This window comes from Rhinolophus sinicus, linkage group LG10, assembly GCF_036562045.2.
Source record: "Rhinolophus sinicus isolate RSC01 linkage group LG10, ASM3656204v1, whole genome shotgun sequence".
Classification (NCBI taxonomy): domain Eukaryota; kingdom Metazoa; phylum Chordata; class Mammalia; order Chiroptera; family Rhinolophidae; genus Rhinolophus; species Rhinolophus sinicus.
This window is the reverse complement of record NC_133759.1, coordinates 47,161,977-47,182,723: the sequence shown is the minus strand read 5'-3', so window position 1 is coordinate 47,182,723 and position 20,747 is coordinate 47,161,977. Positions and strand designations below refer to the sequence as shown.

Sequence of the window (20,747 nt, the reverse complement as noted above, 5' to 3'; positions counted from 1 at the left end):
ATCATTCTTGCCATTTTCTGAAGCAGTTCTGGAAGTCCTCTTTCGTGCCTGTCTTTAGTTGCGCTGTCGTGGCTGCCTCGATGGACTGAATTGATTAAAAAATGTTTTCCTTTCATGGTCATTTTGACTTTGGGGAAGAGCCAGAAGTTGTACAGTGCCAGATCCGGTGAATAAGGTGGATGAGGACACACCGCAATGTTTTTATTTGACAGAAATTGCTGTACCAGAAGCGATGTGTGACATGGAATGTTGTCATGATGGACAATGAAGTAGACACTCAGGAAAAAGGACTTCCAGAACTGCTTCAGAAAGTGGCAAGAACGATGGGATCAGTGTATTCGAAGTGAGGGTGGTTATTTTGAGGGGGACTAATGGCAGTGTGTCTTTTACTGTAATACATTTTTTTATTTAAACAGTCACCATATCTTTTAATTACACCGCGTATATCCAAATGAAAAAAATTGATCCACTAAAAATTTTTGCTGTCTACCGTATATTATATACCAATAAAAAAATACAGAAATTGAAACTATGTTGACTCTGTCATGATGTGTAGAGCATTATGACTCTGATAGTTGTGTCAGTCACAAAGTGACTGTCATGCCAGAGCGTCACATGAAAGGTGTACCCAGCGAAGGCCCTAACCAGGTAACTCCAGACGCAGAATGGAGTGTGACCACCTGGACCGTTTTATCTGACTGCAGATGAGCTTTACTGGACTGCAGATGGGTGCACGGCACCCAGTCTTGAGCATAAAAACAGGCTGACAGTTCATTGCTCAGGCCTTAACAGCTGACAGCCTCATCTGCACTCCCCCCAGATGGAGCGCTTGAAGTCTTCCCTCCTGACCATCTCACAAGCCCGGCCTGACGTGGAGGCTCTGCACTCCAGCACCGCAGGGACTCTCACTGAGCATGACTCTTTCTCATCCTTCTTTTGTGAGACTCTGTTCACCTTGCCTAACCTTATTGTTTGCAAACCTGTGTGACCCTCTTGTGTGAAATCACCCTACCTTTACTATCGGAGGCCATCCTCTGGCTAGAGCCTTGGTTAATGCCCGTGGTAAACCGACTAGGTAAGATTAGATCCATGACTAGATCCATTCTAATAAAGCCTGACATTGTGGGGAGACACAAACTGATATGAGACTGCTACTTTGATAGTCACTTCCCGCTCAGGACACGTGGATTTGCGGTTAAAGCCTGCCTGCCAGCTGATGGGTTCACTGACTGACCCCTGGAGGGGTTTGGCGGATCCCCGCAGGACCTGCTTCCGGGTAAACTGCGGATGGGGCCTCTGCAGAGGACGCGCCCGAGCCTCTAGTGGGGCTGCTACCCGCACAAAGGCCCACGGCTCCCAGGCACCAGCGGTCTTCCCGCCCACGGAGGAGGTCGTGGGCATCCCCACCCCCTTCCTCCCCACAGCCAGTGGCCATCCCGCCACTCCACTCCACGCTGCCGTGCTGACGTCACCGCCCCTCCTCCCCGCCTCGCGCCGCCGTTCCCGCTCCGCCCTCTTTCCCGGCTTGCGCCGCGATGCGGCTCCTCGCCCTAGGCTTCTGCTTGTCGCCCCAAGATGGCGGACACAATGAGCGGGCGTCGCTTGGGTTGTGCCTGAGGCGACTGTGAGGAGGCTCGGTAGACAAGGCCTCACAGTCAGGCAGAAGAATATTGCACGGGCCGTAGGAGGGAGAGGAGGAGGCGGCCTGATTGTCGGCCGCCTTCCAGCTCGTCGCCGGCGCGGCGCCCGCCCCGCCCGGGTCGGCCCTTCAGCAGCCCGCCCGTTCGCCCGCCCGTTCGCCGCGGGGCCCCGCCCCAACCCTGCTCCGCCGCTGCTGCTTCCAGCAGCTGCCGCCATGAAGCTGACCGACAGCGTGCTGCGGAGCTTCCGCGTCGCCAAGGTGTTCCGCGAGAACTCGGACAAGATTAACTGCTTCGACTTCAGCCCGAACGGCGAGACGGTCATCTCGAGCAGCGACGACGACTCCATCGTGCTCTATGACTGCCAGGAGGGCAAGTGAGTGCGGCGGTGGCCCCGGGCCCGGGTCTGAGTCCCTCCCTCCCTCTCGTGGTTCGCCCCGCGGCCAGCTCCCCTCCCCGACTCCGGCCCCCCGCCTATTTTGTGCTCGCTCCTGCCAAGGCCGCTTCCACTCTTGCACTCCAGAGATGTCCAGGAGGCCTTTTAAAAAACAACGACTAATGATAGCATTAATATTTTGTGTGTCTTTGGTCTCCTCTGAGAGCACTTCTGCATCTTTTGCCCAACTCCACCTTGACCTTGACCTTTAAGCGCCCGACCCGCCCACCCTGGCCCCAGCTGGTAGCTTTTCCACTGCTCGGACTCCAAAAGGTGCGGATCGGCTTTGCCCTCCGCGCAGAACCGCAGAGGCTGCTCTCCTGCTTCATCAAACAGCGTCAGCTTGCTCTCTCTGCCTTCTCCTCGGTGACCTCAATTCAGCCCTGGCACTCCGCCCAACCCCTGCCCCTTTGCTTCCCGCGGTCTTTCTGCCGGAAGGCCGCGTGGGTTGCAGTTCTTAGCTGTCAGGATTTATTTGTTGTGCCTCTTTGGGTCCCGTGTCCTTTCCTTTCTGTTTCAAATCATGCTCTTCCTCCCTCAGACCCAATGCCCACGCTTATTGTGAACTTTTGTAGCAACATCGGAAACTTTTCCTTTTTGCCAGACGCGAACGAACTTGGCTCGACCTGAATGTGAACCTCCCGTTAGAACAAAGAAAGAATCGTATAACAATTTCATGTTTCCGCTTCTGCTTAAAAAAAAAATTACACTTTAATTCCAAGTCTGGTCTGACCATGAAATTTCTGCATTGCCCCAAGTGCTGGATACCCACCATACCTGCATCTCTGGAAAATCTTATAAGCACAGTATTTACCCTTTTCCCCTGGGGACCATGTCAGCTTCACCTCACCCTTACTTCCTCCACGTCCTTGCTAAATTGTGAGCTCCTTCGGTGCAGAAGCTGGTTTAAGCAAAATTTTATTTCCTTTCAGTCACCTTCCCCAAACAGGTTTGCAGATGTTTGATGTAACTCGGTGGCTACTGGTTTTGTCAGACTTCATTTTGTTGCCTTGTTCCAGATCTTATTTTTGAATCTTTGGGTTTTTCTCTACTTTCTCCAGTTCTTTTGCCTTAAAAACAAAAAACAAAACTGGTGTCTCCTATAAACTTCTTTTGGAACTTGTCTCTTCGTTTGTAAGTTTGGTTATCTAAAGTAATGCTGTTTTGGTCTGAGCTATAATGTTCTGCCCATTTTTCCCCCCACTGGGGCTATGAAAGAGTATTACGTAACTGGCTCTGCATCTGCCTGCAGTATGTGGAAGAATGGCCCATAGTGGTGGTCCTGGGGCGGGAGAGAGTTGTTAGCTGGACCTATGCTGAGTTATTTGAGTCAATGTTACTCATTTAGTATATGGATTTCCTTGTCTGGCCACTTGAATCAGCTTGGAAGAGAGAGTAAGTAAGGTATACAGCTTGGGGGGGTTGTGGGGTCCTGGAGCTAGAAGTAACTTGAAGCTGGCTTACTTGAAATGTTTAGTGCTTGTGCACAGATTGGAATGTTTCCCTGGAATCTGAGGATGGAGAAGTATACCCTCATTCAAAGGAAATGAAGGTTGTGATAGCATTTCTTCAGTTTGTCTCCTAATTTCAACTTGTTGCAAGGGATGACGGTGACTTGAAGTCCTGTCTTGTTAAAAGTAAAATGTTAATTTTATGACATAGTGCAGTTTATTCACTGACATAGCATTTGTACATAATTACAAACTTAAGAGTTACAGCAGTGTTTCAAGGAACTCGCATATGATCCAGTAATTGGCTACATTTGCTTCCTTTGACTTATTCTCTATGTATGTATTTATATGTATGCATTTTTTTTCTGAACTATTAGAGAGTAGATTGGACCTATCAAGCCCCTTTATCCCTAAACACAGATCTCGGTGACATGGTTTTCCTAAACACATAAGGACATTCTCTTACATAACCAGAGCACAGTTATCCAAATTAGGAAATTTAATATTGATAAAATAGTATAGGGCATGCTTTTAAAATTTTTCTCTTTATCAATTGTGGGCTTGTTTCATTGTGATCTGTGATGGGAGAGTGGTTTGGTAGGAGATCTGAGTTCTAGTTTGTCGTTGTGACCAGGTACCGTGTTTCCCCGAAAATAATACCTAGCTGGACTATCAGCTCTAACGCGTCTTTTGGAGCAAAAATTAATATAAGGCCTGGTATTATATTATACCTGGTCTATTATAGTAAAATAAGACCAGGTCTTACATTAATTTTTGCTCCAAAAGTCGCATTAGAGCTGATTGTCTGGCTAGGTCTTATTTTCCGGGAAACACGGTATGTGACTGGTCAGATCACTTCTCTGGATATTAGATGACCTCTTTTAGCCTTTAGGAGTCCATGATCCTGAATGGTAATAAGAAAACATTTGCCACTAGTGTAGGTCAAACTAACATTGGAAGAAAAGTAATGTTGCCTTGTAAGGCATAATACGTTTATTAGATGGTACTAATGTTAACATTATATTGTAGCTAAAACAATGTTCTTTATGCTTGATATTTTCTAGTTTACTGTTTATTTAAGTTTATAATGGAGTTTATCCATTGAGTGATTTTTTTCAACTTGAAAGAATATGAATCTGTGGTAGGTGATGTGAATTATTCAAAGGAAGGCTTTAATATTATTTATTCATACTTGATCACCAGAATCATAAGTGGAGAGAAGCTTACCAAAATATTTGTGGAAAAATGTTCCTGGGCTTTGTAAAGATCACCTGAAATGGACGTAATACATTAGGATATTGCTTTCAAAGTAGGAAATGATAAGAGGTAAAATATTTCTGTTAAGAACAGATCTCAGGTTAGTGTTATTGATAAATTTGAGACAAATAGGCCACATAAAAATTTTCCCTTACTCCACACACTTTAACATTGGCTCTTTAGGCTCTGTCTTCATTGTTGTAGATAGACTGACATAGTGGGATAAGTAAGCTCTTCTTTCCACTGGTAGAGGCAAAGTCAGCTCATCTTTTGAGAGCAAGAACATGTGCACATGCTCATACTCACTCACTCCCTCCCTCACTGGTTAGTTTTACTACACAGTAACCCCAATGCAGAACCTGGGGCAGTGGACTAAACAAGGTAGCCTTTGAGCTGATCTTTTTAGCTGATTTTTCAGTAATGGTAAGGATGTGGAACATTCAGTGCATTAGGAATGCGAAGTCTTGTTTGGAAATAAGTTTTCTGTAGGGAAACCCTTAGCCTCACTGACATTAACAAAAATTGAAACTGCAAATGATTGACTTCATAAAGCTGCTTGAGGCATCTATCTGATTGTTTAGCATCTGCTTTCCAAGAGGGTTTTGCATTGACAGGGTGAACGTCTTTGTCATAAATTGGAATTCTTGGTAAACATTGGTACAGGATTTATGAAATCCTCCTACGCTGAAATGTAGAACATTGTAAGTTTTTGAGTTTGGTTTCAGCTTCATCTTCAAGCTTCTATAGAAGAAAACATTTAAGGAGCTTCAGTGAATGGATTGATATTCTCTAGATTGGAAATGTGTAATTTTACATTAAAATAAAAAGAAAACAACTGATGACTGTTTTGCTAGGGATAGTTAAGCTTGCCTTTCCAAAGGCTCGGTAAGTGCTCTGGACCTTTAGGACAGGGAGGATGGATAGCTTCTGCAACGGCAGGTTATATATAGTAGGAAGTTTTGCATCAGGTTTCAGTTTTGATGAATTATTTCTTTTTGAACAAAGAGCCTAATAAGTGAGTGGCTTAAGAAAAAGTTCCGGCCTCATTGGTTTGACGTTTTTCCATATCCCCCTTTGTTATGTATTAACTTAATGTTGTTTTCTGTGCCTTTCTTACCAATAGATGTACCTTTTTGCAAAGCTTACTTTTGAACATTGGAATAAAAAGACTGAATAGAGTCCTCAGATTTACTTCCACTTCCTAACCTTGGCATTTGGTATTCAGAGGTGAAAGTTGTTGCACTTGATTGATTCTATTTGTTCCCCTTTTGGAAGAAATTTTGTTTCTTTCCAGTTTTATAGCTTACCAGGAGTCCTCACCCTTACCACATCATTCAAGGGCTTCTCTCTTTATTAAGATCCCAGATTTTGGTGATGGAGGATTTTGATGGTTTTCTTTCTCTATCCATTTCCTCACCAGACCAAAGAGAACCCTGTACAGTAAGAAATATGGCGTGGACCTCATCAGATACACTCATGCAGCAAACACAGTCGTTTACAGCTCTAACAAAATAGACGGTAAGCGAGCCTTCTTTTTAGGAAGTTATGGCTATGGTTTCCTTTGTTAAATAGTTCGCGGATTGTTTGTGACTACATCTATTTTGTTTATACCGTGTTTCCCCAAAAATAAGACCGGATCTTATATTAATTTTTGCTCCATTACGGTTTATTTTCAGGGGATGTCTTATGTTTCCATGTATAGCAACCTACATTTATTCAAATACAGTCATATCATCTTCTGGAACATCGTCATAACGTACTAAATGCATCCATTTGGCTGAGATCTTAACTGGGTCTTATTTTTGGGGTAGGTCTTATTTTTTGGGGAAACACGGTAGTTTCTTTAAGTATTTTCCTATGATGTTAGCAATGCTAATAACATTGTTATGATGAAGAGATGCTGGAAGCAAGCCACTAGTGTTTTGAAGGACTTGAAACAGTATGAAAGAGTAGAAAGTGGGAATAGGAAGTAACAAATTGTATTTATGCTTTGTACTTCTTGAAACTTGAAAGAATTCTTTTAGAACAAATAAAAGGAAAGAATACTTGACACACAGCAAGGGTAAACAACAGTACTTCCTGTTCAAAATATAGAGATCTCAGAAAAGTTTTCACAAATGTGTGAGCTATGATAATTTAGGGCATCTTAGAAGAGTTTTTGGTGTATGCCCAACCTTGTATGGTCTAAGTCATAAAGGATAGCGTACTGACTTTGGTTATCTTTGATTCTGGGGATATTTTTTGATCTGAATTTTATCCCTTTCCCCTTTACTTTTAAATAAAGCTAAAGTCTTTAAAGGTTAAAGAATTATTTGTAGAAATTAAACTTGTGAATTTCTTTCTCTAATAAATGGCCTCTGTTTTTACTTGCATTTTGCCTGGGAGAAATCATTTTCACTTGACAGATCATCTTGGTAATTGAGTAGTAACACTCACTTTCATGTTAGGACTTTTTTTTTTTTCATTTAACTTACTGATTTATTGATTTCCCCCCCCCCCCCACACACTTTTTGTAGTAAGATTTTTCTAATGTCATTCAACAGAGATTGTTTAGACTGCTATTTTAGCTATGCCTATCTCAGAGCAGGTGGGCAGGTCTTTTTTTTTTTTGACTTTTTCTGCCTGTACTTGACTTTTAGTATATTTCATCTTTCCATGACTTTATTTCAGAAGTGGTTATCTAAGTAAGCGTGCATTTGATGCTTTTGGATAAGAATATAAAACATTAGGATCCAGAGGAAACGTATCTCTGACCTCTGCATGACTGGTATATTTCTTCTGTTGGGGTGTTTTTCTGGGTGGTTAAATGAGGATTGTCCAAATGGGGTGCACGATGAGGCAAATGTGTGGCACTTGCAGCTTTGCTGCCAGGCCTCTGCTGTGAGGATGTGGCCTTTCCTGTCTCGAGTGCATCCTGAAGAGTTCTCCAACGCTTCGTTTCCTTTTGCCTGATTCCAGGCTGAGGTAGTAGTTTGTACAGTTTGAGGGTCTATGATACCACCCGGTACAGGAGATAACTGTACAGGCCACTGCCTTGCCAGGAACAGCGCGCCAGCTACCGAGTGGGGCGGAGAGGATGGCGTCGCCCTGCTCATCTCTGGGAAACCAGGTAATGGGAGGAAGCCTTTTTCTGCTTAGGGCAGGTGAGTAGTTCCTAGCAGTAGAATAACCAGGAAGACTTTATAGTTGTCATTCGAGAACTTTGAAGATGTTTCCAAGGAAAACCATGTAGAATTCAGTTTTGGAACATACAAAGAGTAGCCTTTTCCCTCTCTCAGGTTACATGCCCTCTTATTAGAAAGTCCCCCTGTGAACCACTGGGATGGCTTGGTGCTTTCAGCCTCTTTGTTCCTGTGTTCTGTTTGCCTCCAAGAATGTTCTTTCTGTGCTTTCCTTTCTGCATTTTGGCACCATTTCCTATTAACCTCTTTCTGCACAACTGTTCCTTATTCATAGTCTTTAGGGGCATAGTACTCTCCAGTTCTATTCTTCATGGTACTTCATTCCCTTCCCATCATCATTTTTGTTTGTTTGTTTGTTTACTCTTTCAGATAGAATCATTTGATTTTTAAGAGTGTCTTATTTTACCCAAACACAAATCTCTATGATTATTCCTTTCTTTGATATTGTCAAAAGTCTCACTGCTATGACTTGGTATAGTTCATGAGTTTGGTTTTGAAATGTCTTGAGATCTTTTAAACTCAATTTTCTCACTTCTTTTTACTACATTATTATTATTATTCTTTTTAACTCACTTCTCTGGTACAAGGGACGAGCGGATAGTTGTCTAATTAGAAAAGAAGTAGTAGGACATTACTTCTCTCCATTTTGTTTAGTTTAATGTAAATTGTATATCCAGTTAACATTCAGGTGAGGTTAGGGTTGCATCCACACAGTGTTAGAGAACTCTGGCCAGAAATATTATGCCAGAGTCCAGCCTGATCCTCAGCTTGGCATGGCTGCTTCATTCTTTGAGTCTGTATCCTCAGCAGCCAGATGTTTTTCTTTGAGGCTTGCCATTCTGTGGGCACTGCAACTATTGTGGTGGTTTTAGCGGGGGTGTGGGGTAGGGGGTGACGGTATATTTACAGAACAAGTTGCATTGTAACTACTTGTATGCAGAAGCTGAAGATTGGTAGTAACAATGATTTTAAACATTGCTCTATATGCTGTCAACTTAAGAACTCTGCTTTTGAATTATGTCATATCTGTAGTGCCCACTCTTCAGCTGTGGATTGGAATTATGCCCAGTATTTATTCACACCTTGCTTGGGTTATGGAAAACAATGAATTCTTCGACTTTGTCTTTTCAAGATGAAAATGCAAAGTAAATTCCTTTAAAAATAGTAGGCTATGATACCATCATACCTTATTTGTCTTCTTTCAGATACTATTCGGTACCTATCCTTGCATGACAACAAATACATCAGATACTTTCCTGGACATAGCAAAAGGTAAGACCCAAGTGTTGCAGAAGTAGATTATTCTTTTACCCAAACAATAGAAGAATGGAAAGATTTTTATCCGTGAACTAAAGCTAGTTCCTCACTGCTGTTTGGCATTCCTCTTAGTCTTCTCTTGTTAATCCCCGCTCAACAGTCAGCTCTTGATTAACTGAGCTTGTGGAGGCAGGGGGAGGATTTCATAGATAAACCGAAATCTTAGTTAAAACATAATTAGGAAAAAGGTAGATTAAAGATATTCAGTGGAAACCTATGTAGTAAAAATTACGCTTAGCATTTAGGAACCCCAAATATCATATATCCTTTAATGAAAAGATCATTTACATATATGAAACCTTGTATCGGTGGCCCCCATTTTAGCAGGCCCCTGCTCCACATGAACTATGAGAACATCTTAATGAGGATGCAAAAAAAAAATTAATAATTGTCCTTTGTTACTTTTGAAAGCCAAGGATCTTGTTTCCTCATTCTATTTTGTAATGCAGGTTGCTTCTCTCTCTCCTACCCCAATTGCCCCAGTATTTTTTCTCATTTTTTCAAGTTTTGGTTGAATGTTAAACATTTTTTCCCTTGGATGATACTTTAATCATGGGAGAAGGTGTTATTTCCTCCTGCTTTCACTTGCAAATGTACGAAAGCCAGCTTGGAGTGGTTGAGAACTCTGGCAGGAGGTTGGCCAACAGCACTGTTTTCTGCCCCACTTCTGATTGGGCAGGGCATTTCTATGTTGGTGAAGATAAGAGGTGGCAGCTGTTGGTTACTGTGCAGTTCCACAGAAAGAATGGCTTGTGACAGGTAGATGTTTTTGCTTGTTTATAATCAAATTAGTGTTCACAAATGTACTGTCTGTAATTAAGAGTTGACTGCCGTTATTCAGAATTCTTTCCAATCTTCCCAATTATTCAACCTCTACTTCCTGATTCTCAGTAGATGACTTTGTCTTTCCTTTTTTGAGAAAATCAAAGCCATCCAAAATGAGTTCTTTTCAGTTTCTATCCCTTCCACCTAAATTCTTCTCTTCCTGGGAATCCTTTCCTTGAGAAAGAAGTAGCCTTTCTTCCTTGACAAAACCAGCTTCTCTCTTTCTCCTCGCTTCCATCTCCTTAACTGTACTTTTCCTTGCTGCCTACAAACTTTCTTGGTGTTCCTTATCTGAAGTCTCTTTCTTGAGCCTATCACCTACTCCTTTGCACTGTCAAACATGAAAGAATAATCTGCATACTCCCAGCTTCACTTCCTCACACTCATTCACGATTTTAAGCCACTCTCCATCTAGTTCCAGAGTCATGGGGCTTTTTTTAAGCTGTTTTATTACTTCCCTGCTGCCTCTAGTCAAAATCCATTGCCTTGGGCTTTTTTTCCCCCTTGTCCCCTTGTGCTCATGCTCTCAGTAAAGCTTTTTTTCCCCCTTTTGGCAGCTGACTTTTCCCATCTTGGTTGTGTTCTAGCTATTCTTGGCCTGTCTTTCTCCTTTTGACTCTAAAGTGAACAAGATTCTCTCCTAGCTTTTCCCCCTTTTGGTATTTTCTCAAATATCTCCACTGATTTCATTTACCTCTATTCAGATAGCTTTGCAAATCAGTATTTTTAGTCCATGTCTGTCATGATTTCCTGACTCAACTTCCACCTATAGGTTTTATACACATCCACGCAGATCCAACGGGATCCTGCCTGACAGGTCCAACATTCCATCCATCGTTATATTCCTTGGGCCAGCTTCTCCCTGTCTGCCTGATGTTTCATCTCTGTCCTTTCCAATTCTCCAGCCTCAAAGCCTATGTTATCTGTTCACTCCCTTTCCCCTGCCTTTACATCCACTGAGATGTTAGGTCTTATTGATTCTACCTCGGTTTAACCTTAGGTGTCGCTCTCCTCTATATTCTCTTCTTTGCTTCTGTTCTGACTTAATGCTGTCAGGTGAATTATTGTCAAATCCTAATTAATCTCCCTATCCCTCACCATCCTGCTTCGGCATCCTGTATTATAGTTCTGACCACTTCACAGCCTCGCTTAGGAAGCCTTAGTGGTTCTCCACATCTGCCTGCTCTTTCCGCTTGGAGTTAGGTTCTCTTCCTTCTGGCTCTGACATGTTTTCCCAGCGTTATCTCCCACCACTCTAGTTGAGGCTCACTGAACATGTGACTCAGACTTTCCTATCTTGCACCTTCTGGAAAGGCATCTCCCATTGAAACCCTGTTGGCCACAGGTGCTGCTTCTTCCAGAAAGCCTTCCTTGACCCTCTCTGGGAGTTGCCTGACTAGACAGTTAAGCTTCTTTTGTATTCCTTGTACCTGTCAGCATAGCCTTGTGCCAAGATAGACTAACTCTAAGCTTTTGCTTGAATACCATGGCATAAAATTTTATGTCTGTATGCATTCTGCTCATCTGTTTCAATATTGCCTCAGCATTTTCAGGAAATTTTGGCTCACAGTATCTTTTAAATTTTTAAGTTGAGGAGCTAGTGCAAGTACTGAGTTTTATTGGAAGCCTTTTTTTGGGGGGGCAAAAACTTTTTAAAAAAATTTTCTCACTTTCTATTCATGGCATACATTTTAATTCTTTCTAGTGTAATGAAAGCCTCCTGAAGCCCCTTTAGTGTCATCTAAAACTTGAACTTCCTTTATTTCTAGATAAAAAAATCCATTCATAAATAAGCTGTGCAGTTTAATCCTTTTTTATTTACTTCAAATTTTTCTTTGTCAAAATGAAACAGTACAATATGCGCATTTCCTCTGTAATCTTCATCTGTGATACCAGCTCCTATACCTACGAAGTGCTTGCAGCCGAGCCAGAATATGGAACTACTTGGACATAACACCCAGAAGGAAGGGCCACCTGAATGCCTGCTTTCACAAGGGCTTTCTCCATAGCTGGTGCTATAGAATTGCAGGCACTGCACGGGTCAGAGCCCGCGGTCCTCAAGGACCCCATGTTTGGGACCATGGTATGCGCTGAGAGGCAGGTAAAGTGGATCCACATGTGGTCCTTCTCTGCAGGCCAGGCCCAAAGGCTGGGGAGATGGCATGGCAGAGCACAGCATGACAGAGCGAGAACATGAGCAGAAGGGACAAGAGAGCTCAGGATGAGCCCTTGGAAGAAATGTTTTTCAGTGAGTGATTCTTAATGGTATATCCATAAAAAGGGACCCATATCGGAAATACAGTTGCTATTAGCACAGAATTGTGTCTAAGTCTAGTGTCCAAACCAGCAGTCTCACCATCACCGAGGAGCTTGTTAGAAACTCAGATTCTCAGACCTAAGCCCAGACCTATTGGCTTAGTTCTGGGAGTGGATCGCAGCAGTCTGTTTGAACCCGCCAGGCGATGCCGCTGCCACTCAGGTTTAGAATATTGGTATAGTGCATAAACGGCTAGTTAAGGAATCATGGTTTTTGTTTTTAATTGAGGTATAGTTCAGTACTATAAATTCACCCTTTTAAAGTCACCCTTTTAAAATATATGGTTCAGTGGTTTTTATAGAGTTGGGCAACCATCACCACTATCTAATTCCAGAACATTTTTGTCATCCCAAAGAGAAACCTATACCCATTAGCAGCCTCTCCCCCCATTTCCCCTCAGCCCTGCCCCTGGCAACCACTAATCTACTTTCTGTCTCTATAGCTTTGCCTCTTCTAGACATTTTGTATAAATGGAATCAGACAATATGTGTGGCCTTTTTTGTTTGACTTCTTTCACTTACCATGTTTCCAAGGTTTATGCATGTTGTAACATAAATCAGTATTTCATTTTTTATTATTGAATAATATTCCATTGTATGGATGTGTACCACATTTTGTTTATCCATTTTTAGTTGGTGGATATTTGGATTTTCAATTTTCAGCTGTTATGAATAATACTGCTGTGAATTTGTGTGTATTTTTGTGTGGATACGTATTTTCATTTTCTTGGTATATACCTAGGATTGGAATTTCTGTGTCACATAGCAACTCTAGCTTTAATTTTTTGTGGAACTGTAAAACTTTTCCAAAGCAACTGTATCATTTCACATTCCCACCAGCAATGTATGAGGGTTCAGTTTCTCCACATCCTCACCTACACTTACCTCCTTTTTTTTTTCAATCTCTTGGATTATAGAGACTTGTGTGAATTATCTTGATATTATGGCTAGTGATACTATGGCTAGTGGAATTATCTTGATAATGTCTTGATATTATGACTAGTGGTTATGAAGTGATATCTCATTGTGGTTTGATTTGCATTGGAGTCATACATTTTTATGCTGCAGCTTTAAGTTGTTTTTTTTACTTATAATAGTTACCTTTGATTATTCCAGATTGCTTGTGTATGTATGTTTCTTAAAATGTTAATTTGGGGAGAATAGATATGTATAGATTAGGCTGGTAGAGTGGCTTAAAGTTCACATCCAAGTTTTGCAACTGTTTTGCTTCAACTCCTATTTATCTCGATGCATTGCAGGGTGGTGGCCTTGTCCATGTCACCTGTGGATGACACTTTCATTTCTGGGTCTCTTGATAAGACGATTCGACTCTGGGATCTCCGGTCTCCTAACTGCCAGGTAATGGTACCTTACAGTTACACTTTGAGTGTTTTCTATGGTAAGCACTATCATCCGCTTTCCCTCTTAAGGAAAGGGGATAACAGTGGTTCCATTCTGGGATCCTGAGTCTTTAAACTTGGGAGAAAATCTGTTTTCCTGGTAGGTTAGCTGGTAGTTAAGCAAATGCCCTAATCTGTTACATATTACATTATGCTCTGTGGCTTATTGCTTTAAAAAAACAGTTTTCCTGGAGCCTTTGGGCTATAGCTTTTAGCCTCAAGGGATTTGTTTTTATTTTAATTCAGTATTTATAAAATTGTACAGTTAGGGTTGATCTGAAATCAGCTATATGGAGACCTGTTTTTTAAAAGCCTCATTTTAGTTTTTCTGTTCTGTAGGTAGGCTGGTACCTATTTGTGTCACTTTCTTGTTATAGTTTTCACTGGGAAAAATAATTTTTATAGTGGTAGGATCCTAGGTTCATTAACTTTTTTTCTTGTTTTTTTTTTTTTTTCCTAGGGACTCATGCATTTACAGGGCAAGCCAGTTTGTTCTTTTGATCCAGAAGGGTTAATTTTTGCTGCAGGTGTCAATTCTGAAATGGTCAAACTTTATGACCTTCGCTCTTTTGATAAGGTAAATCTTTGAATCTTTATGCTATCTTGATATGGAAGTGTTGAAGGGTGAAATGGACATATAAGAACCTTTTCTATGGAAGAGGAGCGATGTGGTAGATTAATTAGTGTCAGAGCAGTTGTTTATCCTAGTCAAAGAGGAATCTAAAGGGATAGAAGGAGAGTTGGCTCTGGCAGCAGGAATTATTGATGTGCCTTGGCCTGGGGCTGCTACTTTTACAGGGGCCATTTGCGACCTTTAAGATGCAGTATGATCGGACTTGTGAGTGGACAGGACTTAAGTTCAGCAATGATGGCAAACTCATCCTCATCTCCACCAACGGCAGCTTTATCCGGCTCATTGATGCATTTAAAGGAGTGGTGATGCACACGTTTGGGGTGAGCTGACAACATTTGAGCATGGATGTTTCCGTGCTCATACCTTCTGGGCTGAGAATTGTGTTAGCGGGTTGGTGGAAACCAGTGGTTATCCTTGACTCACTGATTAAGGCTGGACTTGCATTTTCTTCCTGCGCATGAACTTATTTCTCTTGGATTCTAAGACATTCACTTCTCACCCAGTGACCCAAGTTTGGTTTTTAGATATAAAATAATTCCTGACCATAAACATTTTCTTGTCCTCTTGAATATGGAGTTGTTGGGGGTAGGGGGTGAATTGTAAAGGGTGGCGACCAAGTTTGCAATCTGGATGGGGCTGTGCATGAGGAGAGGGGTTCACAGAAAGGAAGGTGATGTGTGTGCCGCGTTGGATCAGTGTTTCTAGGGCAATTGTTTCTGTTAAAGGTGCTATAACATAACTATTGTGCTTTGTCTTAGGGTTATGCCAACAGCAAAGCTGTCACATTGGAGGCCTCGTTTACTCCAGACTCCCAGTTTATTATGATTGGTAAGCTTCCTTTACCCCCCTTGGGGGGGTATTTCCCTCATACTGTGCATTTGTTTATTCATATTATTTTTGTTAGTTTTAACTAATTATTATTTATCATACTTTTGATGGATGTTCTATGATTTTCGTATAGCACAATATGTAAAAAGTATAGTGTCTTTAAACTATCCTGATTTTGCAGGTTTTTACTGGGAATTGGCATTAATAGGTCTTCCCTGAACCAGCATTAGCGTTAAGCTCTACAAGCGCTGTTTCACTAGTAACTTTCCGATGTAACCCTGCTTTCAGTCATCTTAATGGCGAGATGGTGGTAGTGTAGTGATACTCAGTCCTCTTTTAAATGAGAAAACTGAGGTTAGAGGGGAGGTGACATGCCCAGGATCAAATAACTAGGGTTAAGATTAATCTCCCGAAGTGTCCTTTCCTCACTGCTTCTCCCTCAATTTCTGCTGAGGGCTAGGTCCTGAAACTTGGTCTCTTTCCAGATGTCAGTCTGTGTCTCTTTCCCACTTGTCTTTGTAGTCTTTGTATTGTGCTTTGAGCTGTTGTATTTTCCTTGATCATTCTCTTAGGTTCAGAGGATGGCAAAATCCATGTCTGGAATGGAGAGAGCGGTATAAAAGTAGCTGTGTTGGATGGCAAACACACAGGCCCCATTACCTGTTTGCAGTTCAACCCCAAGTTCATGACCTTTGCCAGTGCGTGTTCCAACATGGTATGTGAACAACGAGAGATGTCCTCCACTGAGTGGCCCTTTCCATTTGGGTGGTGGGTGTTTCAATGAGTACAGCAAGCTGTGTTCTAAATAGGTGCATTACAAGCACCCAAGTTCATGTTTCTCAACTGGTGGGGTCCCTCTGTCACCTCTGAGCTCTGATCGGGCTGGTCTTTTTGCTTTTATTCTTTATTTCTGTGATCTGGGATCTCCTCTGAGCTCCTGGGAGATCTTACGGCAGTTTTTGCTCTGGCTCCTGGTTTTATACCCAAACTGCCTGGGCTATACTTACAGCTTTTTGGCTTCTTAAAATACTTTGAACAAGCCTTTTTGTAGCTGCAACCTTTCAGTTTTCTGTTCATTGTATGCTGAATTCCTCAGAAATTCTTAACTGATCATAAGTCACCACTTAGAATTTCCTCTAGGCCCTCGTTTCTTCCTAGATAATACTAGCAGAACAAAGCATCATGAGTCTCAGTCTCCAGTTTCCTCTCGGCATCTCCTAAACCTTCCTGGGTATTTGGGGATGAGGCACTTCAGTGCTGTCTTACCTAGAATACATTGCTTTTTCTCCCCCTCCTTTTTTTAAAACTAAGAACAGTGTCAGGAAAAAAATGCAACAAAACCATCCAATCCAATCCCTCTCATTTTTTACAGCTCAGGAAGGAGAGGGCCTGCCTGAGGTCACCCTATAGATTAGCAGTGAGGTCAGGTTACCCAGACCCCCCACCTCTTGGATAGCACTACTTTTTTTCCCTTAACTACTAGGCCACTGTGGTGGAAGGTAGACAGTGTTGGAGGGAAACAGAACCAGCTTACTTTCATGTAGAGTGGGGAATATTTCTCCATAGATTGCCAGAGTCAGTTGGTCAGGAGGCTGCCACCAGCCATAACACCTCCATTATTGAGGTTGGACAGCTTGATGCCATGGGAAGGGGTAAGGAGAACCCTCAGCAGTTAAGAGAGAGGCTTGGCTTTTAAAAATTGACTTATGTTCTCCTTCCAGGCCTTCTGGTTGCCCACCATTGATGACTGACCCTGATGCTCCTCGGCTGTTTCTGTACAGCGAGGGTGGCCAGCAGGAAAAAACTCAGAGGGGACTGAGATGGCAGTGGGATTGGATCATTTGACTGGGCTGGAGAGCATCCTTCCACATGGCCCTCCCAAGGATGTGCTGTACATCTGCTCAAAAGAAAAAAAATTACTTTGCCGAGCTTCTTCAAAAGGACTCCTGGTGCAGCAGATTCAATCGGGATTCAGATTTTCCAGCTGTCACTGCACTGAGCTCCTCCAGACTCATGATTAGGGTATAGTGGGGCCCTTTAGACGCCTTCAATTTTGAATGTATTTGCTGCTGAGGAGCCGGTGAAGTTGTTAATTCTGCACATCCCTTCTCCCACCCCCATAAATGCATGGGAAGCCACAGTTCTGGTTTTGAGATGCTAGGGCAGCTCAGTGCCCCTCGCCCTCACCCTGCATGTCTTATTACTGGGTCTCCCTGTGTCATTGTGGTACAATCCACAACCATCATGTTACTTAGGTGCCAAACATTTGCAAAAATAAGTCTTCATGTATCTCGGGGTTAGAAAGGGACAGATACACAGTGACCTCGCTTGTCAGGAAGCCTTGCAAGTTAGTTGTTGGAGGCTCTGGGTGTTGGGTGGGAAAAGGCCCAATAGCCTTCAAGGGAGGGAGGGGTAGCAGGTGAGTTCCTAGGGCTGGGAGGTTTAGCAGCAGCCTGGTGTGGTCCCTCATCATCAAGACAAACCCTTGGTTCTCCTGGGTGCCTACCCAGCTTGGTTGTGTACAAAAGCAAAGTGGGAGTCTATTTTTGTACATGAGATACATCACACTTTCCTGTGGGCCAGTATTGTGGAGTAAGTCTGAGTTGTTTACACTGATGCCTTCCCTGCCCACCACAAATTGTGTACATACTCATAATACCACCCCTTCCCCAGCTCCCAACCACGAGCTGGCTGTAGGCCTGTGTTATATGTTATATCTAGCCTTTTTATATATGACCTGGGATTTCTGTTGTTTGTATTTTAGCACAGTGTGTATACCTTCATTTAAATATATATGTGCATACATATATATGTATATGTATGTATGCATATATATATATACACATATATATATATATATATATAAAATACCTATCATTTCTCAGAGTTCAGCCGAAGGACATGGAGTCCCGGAAGCCCCGTGGGAAAGACTGCATCTTTGCTAATAGTGTTTGCCACAAGTGTTAGTGAGTCTTCCCTAGTACATTTTTCCCTTCAGAAGACTGAATGAAGCAAAGCTTCAAGTGTTTGTTTTTCCCATGGCAGCTAAGTGAGGGTCTTGGGATGACTCCCTTGTGTTCCTCAAGCCGCACTTTGGGGCCCTTTGAAGTATTAGCCCCCTTTTTTGCCTGGTGATGGCTCTGTCTGCACCTATATATGTGACAGTCACTTTTGCATGCCTTTGGTGTCTGGCTTGCAGTATTTGGGGACAGGATGCTGAAAACGGCATTTTCAGTTTGTCTGAGGCTTCTTTACCAATTACAGGTCACTCCTGTTTACCTGGTATGTCTGCCTTCTTGTTTCTTTTCCTTGCCTTCTCTTGGGAGAGGGAGGGGTCCTGATCAGGGTTGAGATGAGCTGCTGCTGGCTCCTGGCCTCTTCCTCCCCCGCATGGCCTTCTTAGAGCAGGATGAATGGCATGTTATTTCACTGAATTCCCAAACATTTTAGCAGGTATCATATTCTCTGCAGATCCAGAAACAGACTCAACAAGGTTATGATTTGCCCAACAGTACATAGCTGCTAGGGGAGTAAGCAAGCCATTATTGCCGCTGTTCATCAGGAATAGGCTGTGAATTGTTAGCAATTACTGTTTTGTTTCAGATATTTTTTAGCAATTACTTTTGGACTTGTTCCTCAAACTTGAAGGGCAAGGGCACGGATCTCTCCCAAATGTTGAATAGAATCTGCAGCTTCTGCAGTGCCACCCACTCTGGCTTTGCTGTGTCAGAGTGGAGGGACTTAGAAGCCAAATGGTCTGAGCTGTTAGTGCCGACTCCTGGTTTTCCAGGGTAGAAAATTTATGGGGGCAATAACTTCAGAGTGCTCCGAACTGTGGGTTAACAAGAGGCTGCATAATTAACACATCTGTAATCAGAGCAGCCACCTGTCAGCAGGTGACTTGCCAGTCAGCAGGAAAATGATTTGTATTGAGCTCCTATGTGTCCAAAGCTGAGGTACCATGTCCTTTGAAAATATGCACTGCATGGCCTCTATTTGTGGGGACCTATGGCTGCAGAGCTGGCTCCTGAGTTGGGAAGGAAGGGGAAAAGATGCAGTTACAAGTGACTGGAGATGATGTGGGGCTGGGAATAAAGCCGAATAAAGGGAGAAAGGAGGCTGTAGGCCAGAGAGGCTGAGGGCTGGGGCTGCGAGCATGCTCAGTGGGAACAGGTGCTTGCGTTCTCGGGGGAGGGGCTGCTCCCCATGCTCTCAAAAGGCAGGGCCAAAGCTACCAATTTGTATGACAGTAAGACTACACTCTCAACCACCAGCCAGTGGGGTATTTTTCTTCTAGGAAAAAACTTCCCTGTTGAAATTATAATTAAAGCTTATTAAGGAAAATTTGGGAATTTTTAAAAGAATCAGTTTGCCACCCAAATGCTACCACTGTTAATCTTTTGGTGTTAAATGTTCCTCTAGACATTTCTGTGTGTAGATTTTCAGTGTTTACATAGTTGTTATTCTACTGTACATACAATTTTATGTCCCTTTTGTACTTAACATATAAACATTTTTTCCATGTTATCTGTCTTAAACAGAATTTTATGGCTGCAGTCTTCCATTGAGTTTCTGTAGCATTGCTTGCCTGGTTCCTAGATTTGGAGGGAAGGATGGGTTGTCTCCTGGCTCGTACTGGGACTTGCTGTGATACCATGTGGATGGATTATTGGTCTCCCTGGGACTGCCCCTGACTGTCCCTGGTGACTAAGGCCTATGGACTGGTGAGAGGAACCCCTTGACCCAGCCCTCAACAGATTGCAGCCTGGGTCTCCTCAACCCCAGGCTCTAATAAGCAACCCTAAGGGCAGAAATGAGTAACTAGGCCTGGGAAAGGCCAGCCCAAGCCAGCCTTGATCTTCAAAGACTGCATCTAGCGTGTACCTCAGGCTGCCTTTCATTGGCACTGTTACCTCGCCCTTGATCACATTGGCAGCCTCTAGTTGGAATAAGGTTCATCCCGCTAGGCCGTAGCTTCTGGGGGGCAAGGATAGTGGGGCAGGGCCCTTGTGTTTGAGGCTCCTGCACCAGTTCTGGTAGAAGGCCTGGCCAGTTACTTGGTGACCCATTGCCAGTCTGGTGCATTGGTAACTCCTAGAGCCAGTTCTCTAGCTTTATCCTCAGAGCTGCAGGACCTGCTGCCTGCCTCTTTCCTGACCCTTTCGAACCAGAGAGGACGGCCTTGGGCCTGTCACTCTGCCCATAGTCACTGGAGGTTGGCTAAGGGCTCTGAAGGGCAGCAGAGGGAACATCCAGCTTGTGAGCAGTAGGGCATGTGTATGCACCCAGACACAGACTGCTCCAGGAGGAAGAGACCCCTACACAGCCCTGGGAGGGCTGCTGCAGCGTTTGGCTCTGCTGAGACCTGCACAGGTGGGTTAGTGTAGCTGCCCTGCAGCACCCAGTCACTCCTGTCAGGTGGCTTGCTTACCTGCTCCCCAGGGTTCACCCTTTGGTGTGA

At 43.2% G+C, this 20,747-nt stretch overlaps 1 protein-coding gene across 1 annotated transcript; it reads left to right on the top strand.

Moving 5' to 3' along the window:
* Window positions 1-1,515: 1,515 nt before the first annotated feature.
* Window positions 1,516-19,813, top strand: WDR82 (WD repeat domain 82). The gene is made up of 9 exons (XM_019724338.2): window positions 1,516-2,016; window positions 6,205-6,302; window positions 9,172-9,238; window positions 13,684-13,783; window positions 14,285-14,401; window positions 14,623-14,778; window positions 15,217-15,286; window positions 15,859-16,001; window positions 17,008-19,813. The coding sequence occupies exons 1-9, from the start codon at window positions 1,856-1,858 to the stop codon at window positions 17,035-17,037; spliced, it is 942 nt and encodes a 313-aa protein (XP_019579897.1). The 5' UTR covers window positions 1,516-1,855; the 3' UTR covers window positions 17,038-19,813.
* Window positions 19,814-20,747: the final 934 nt, after the last annotated feature.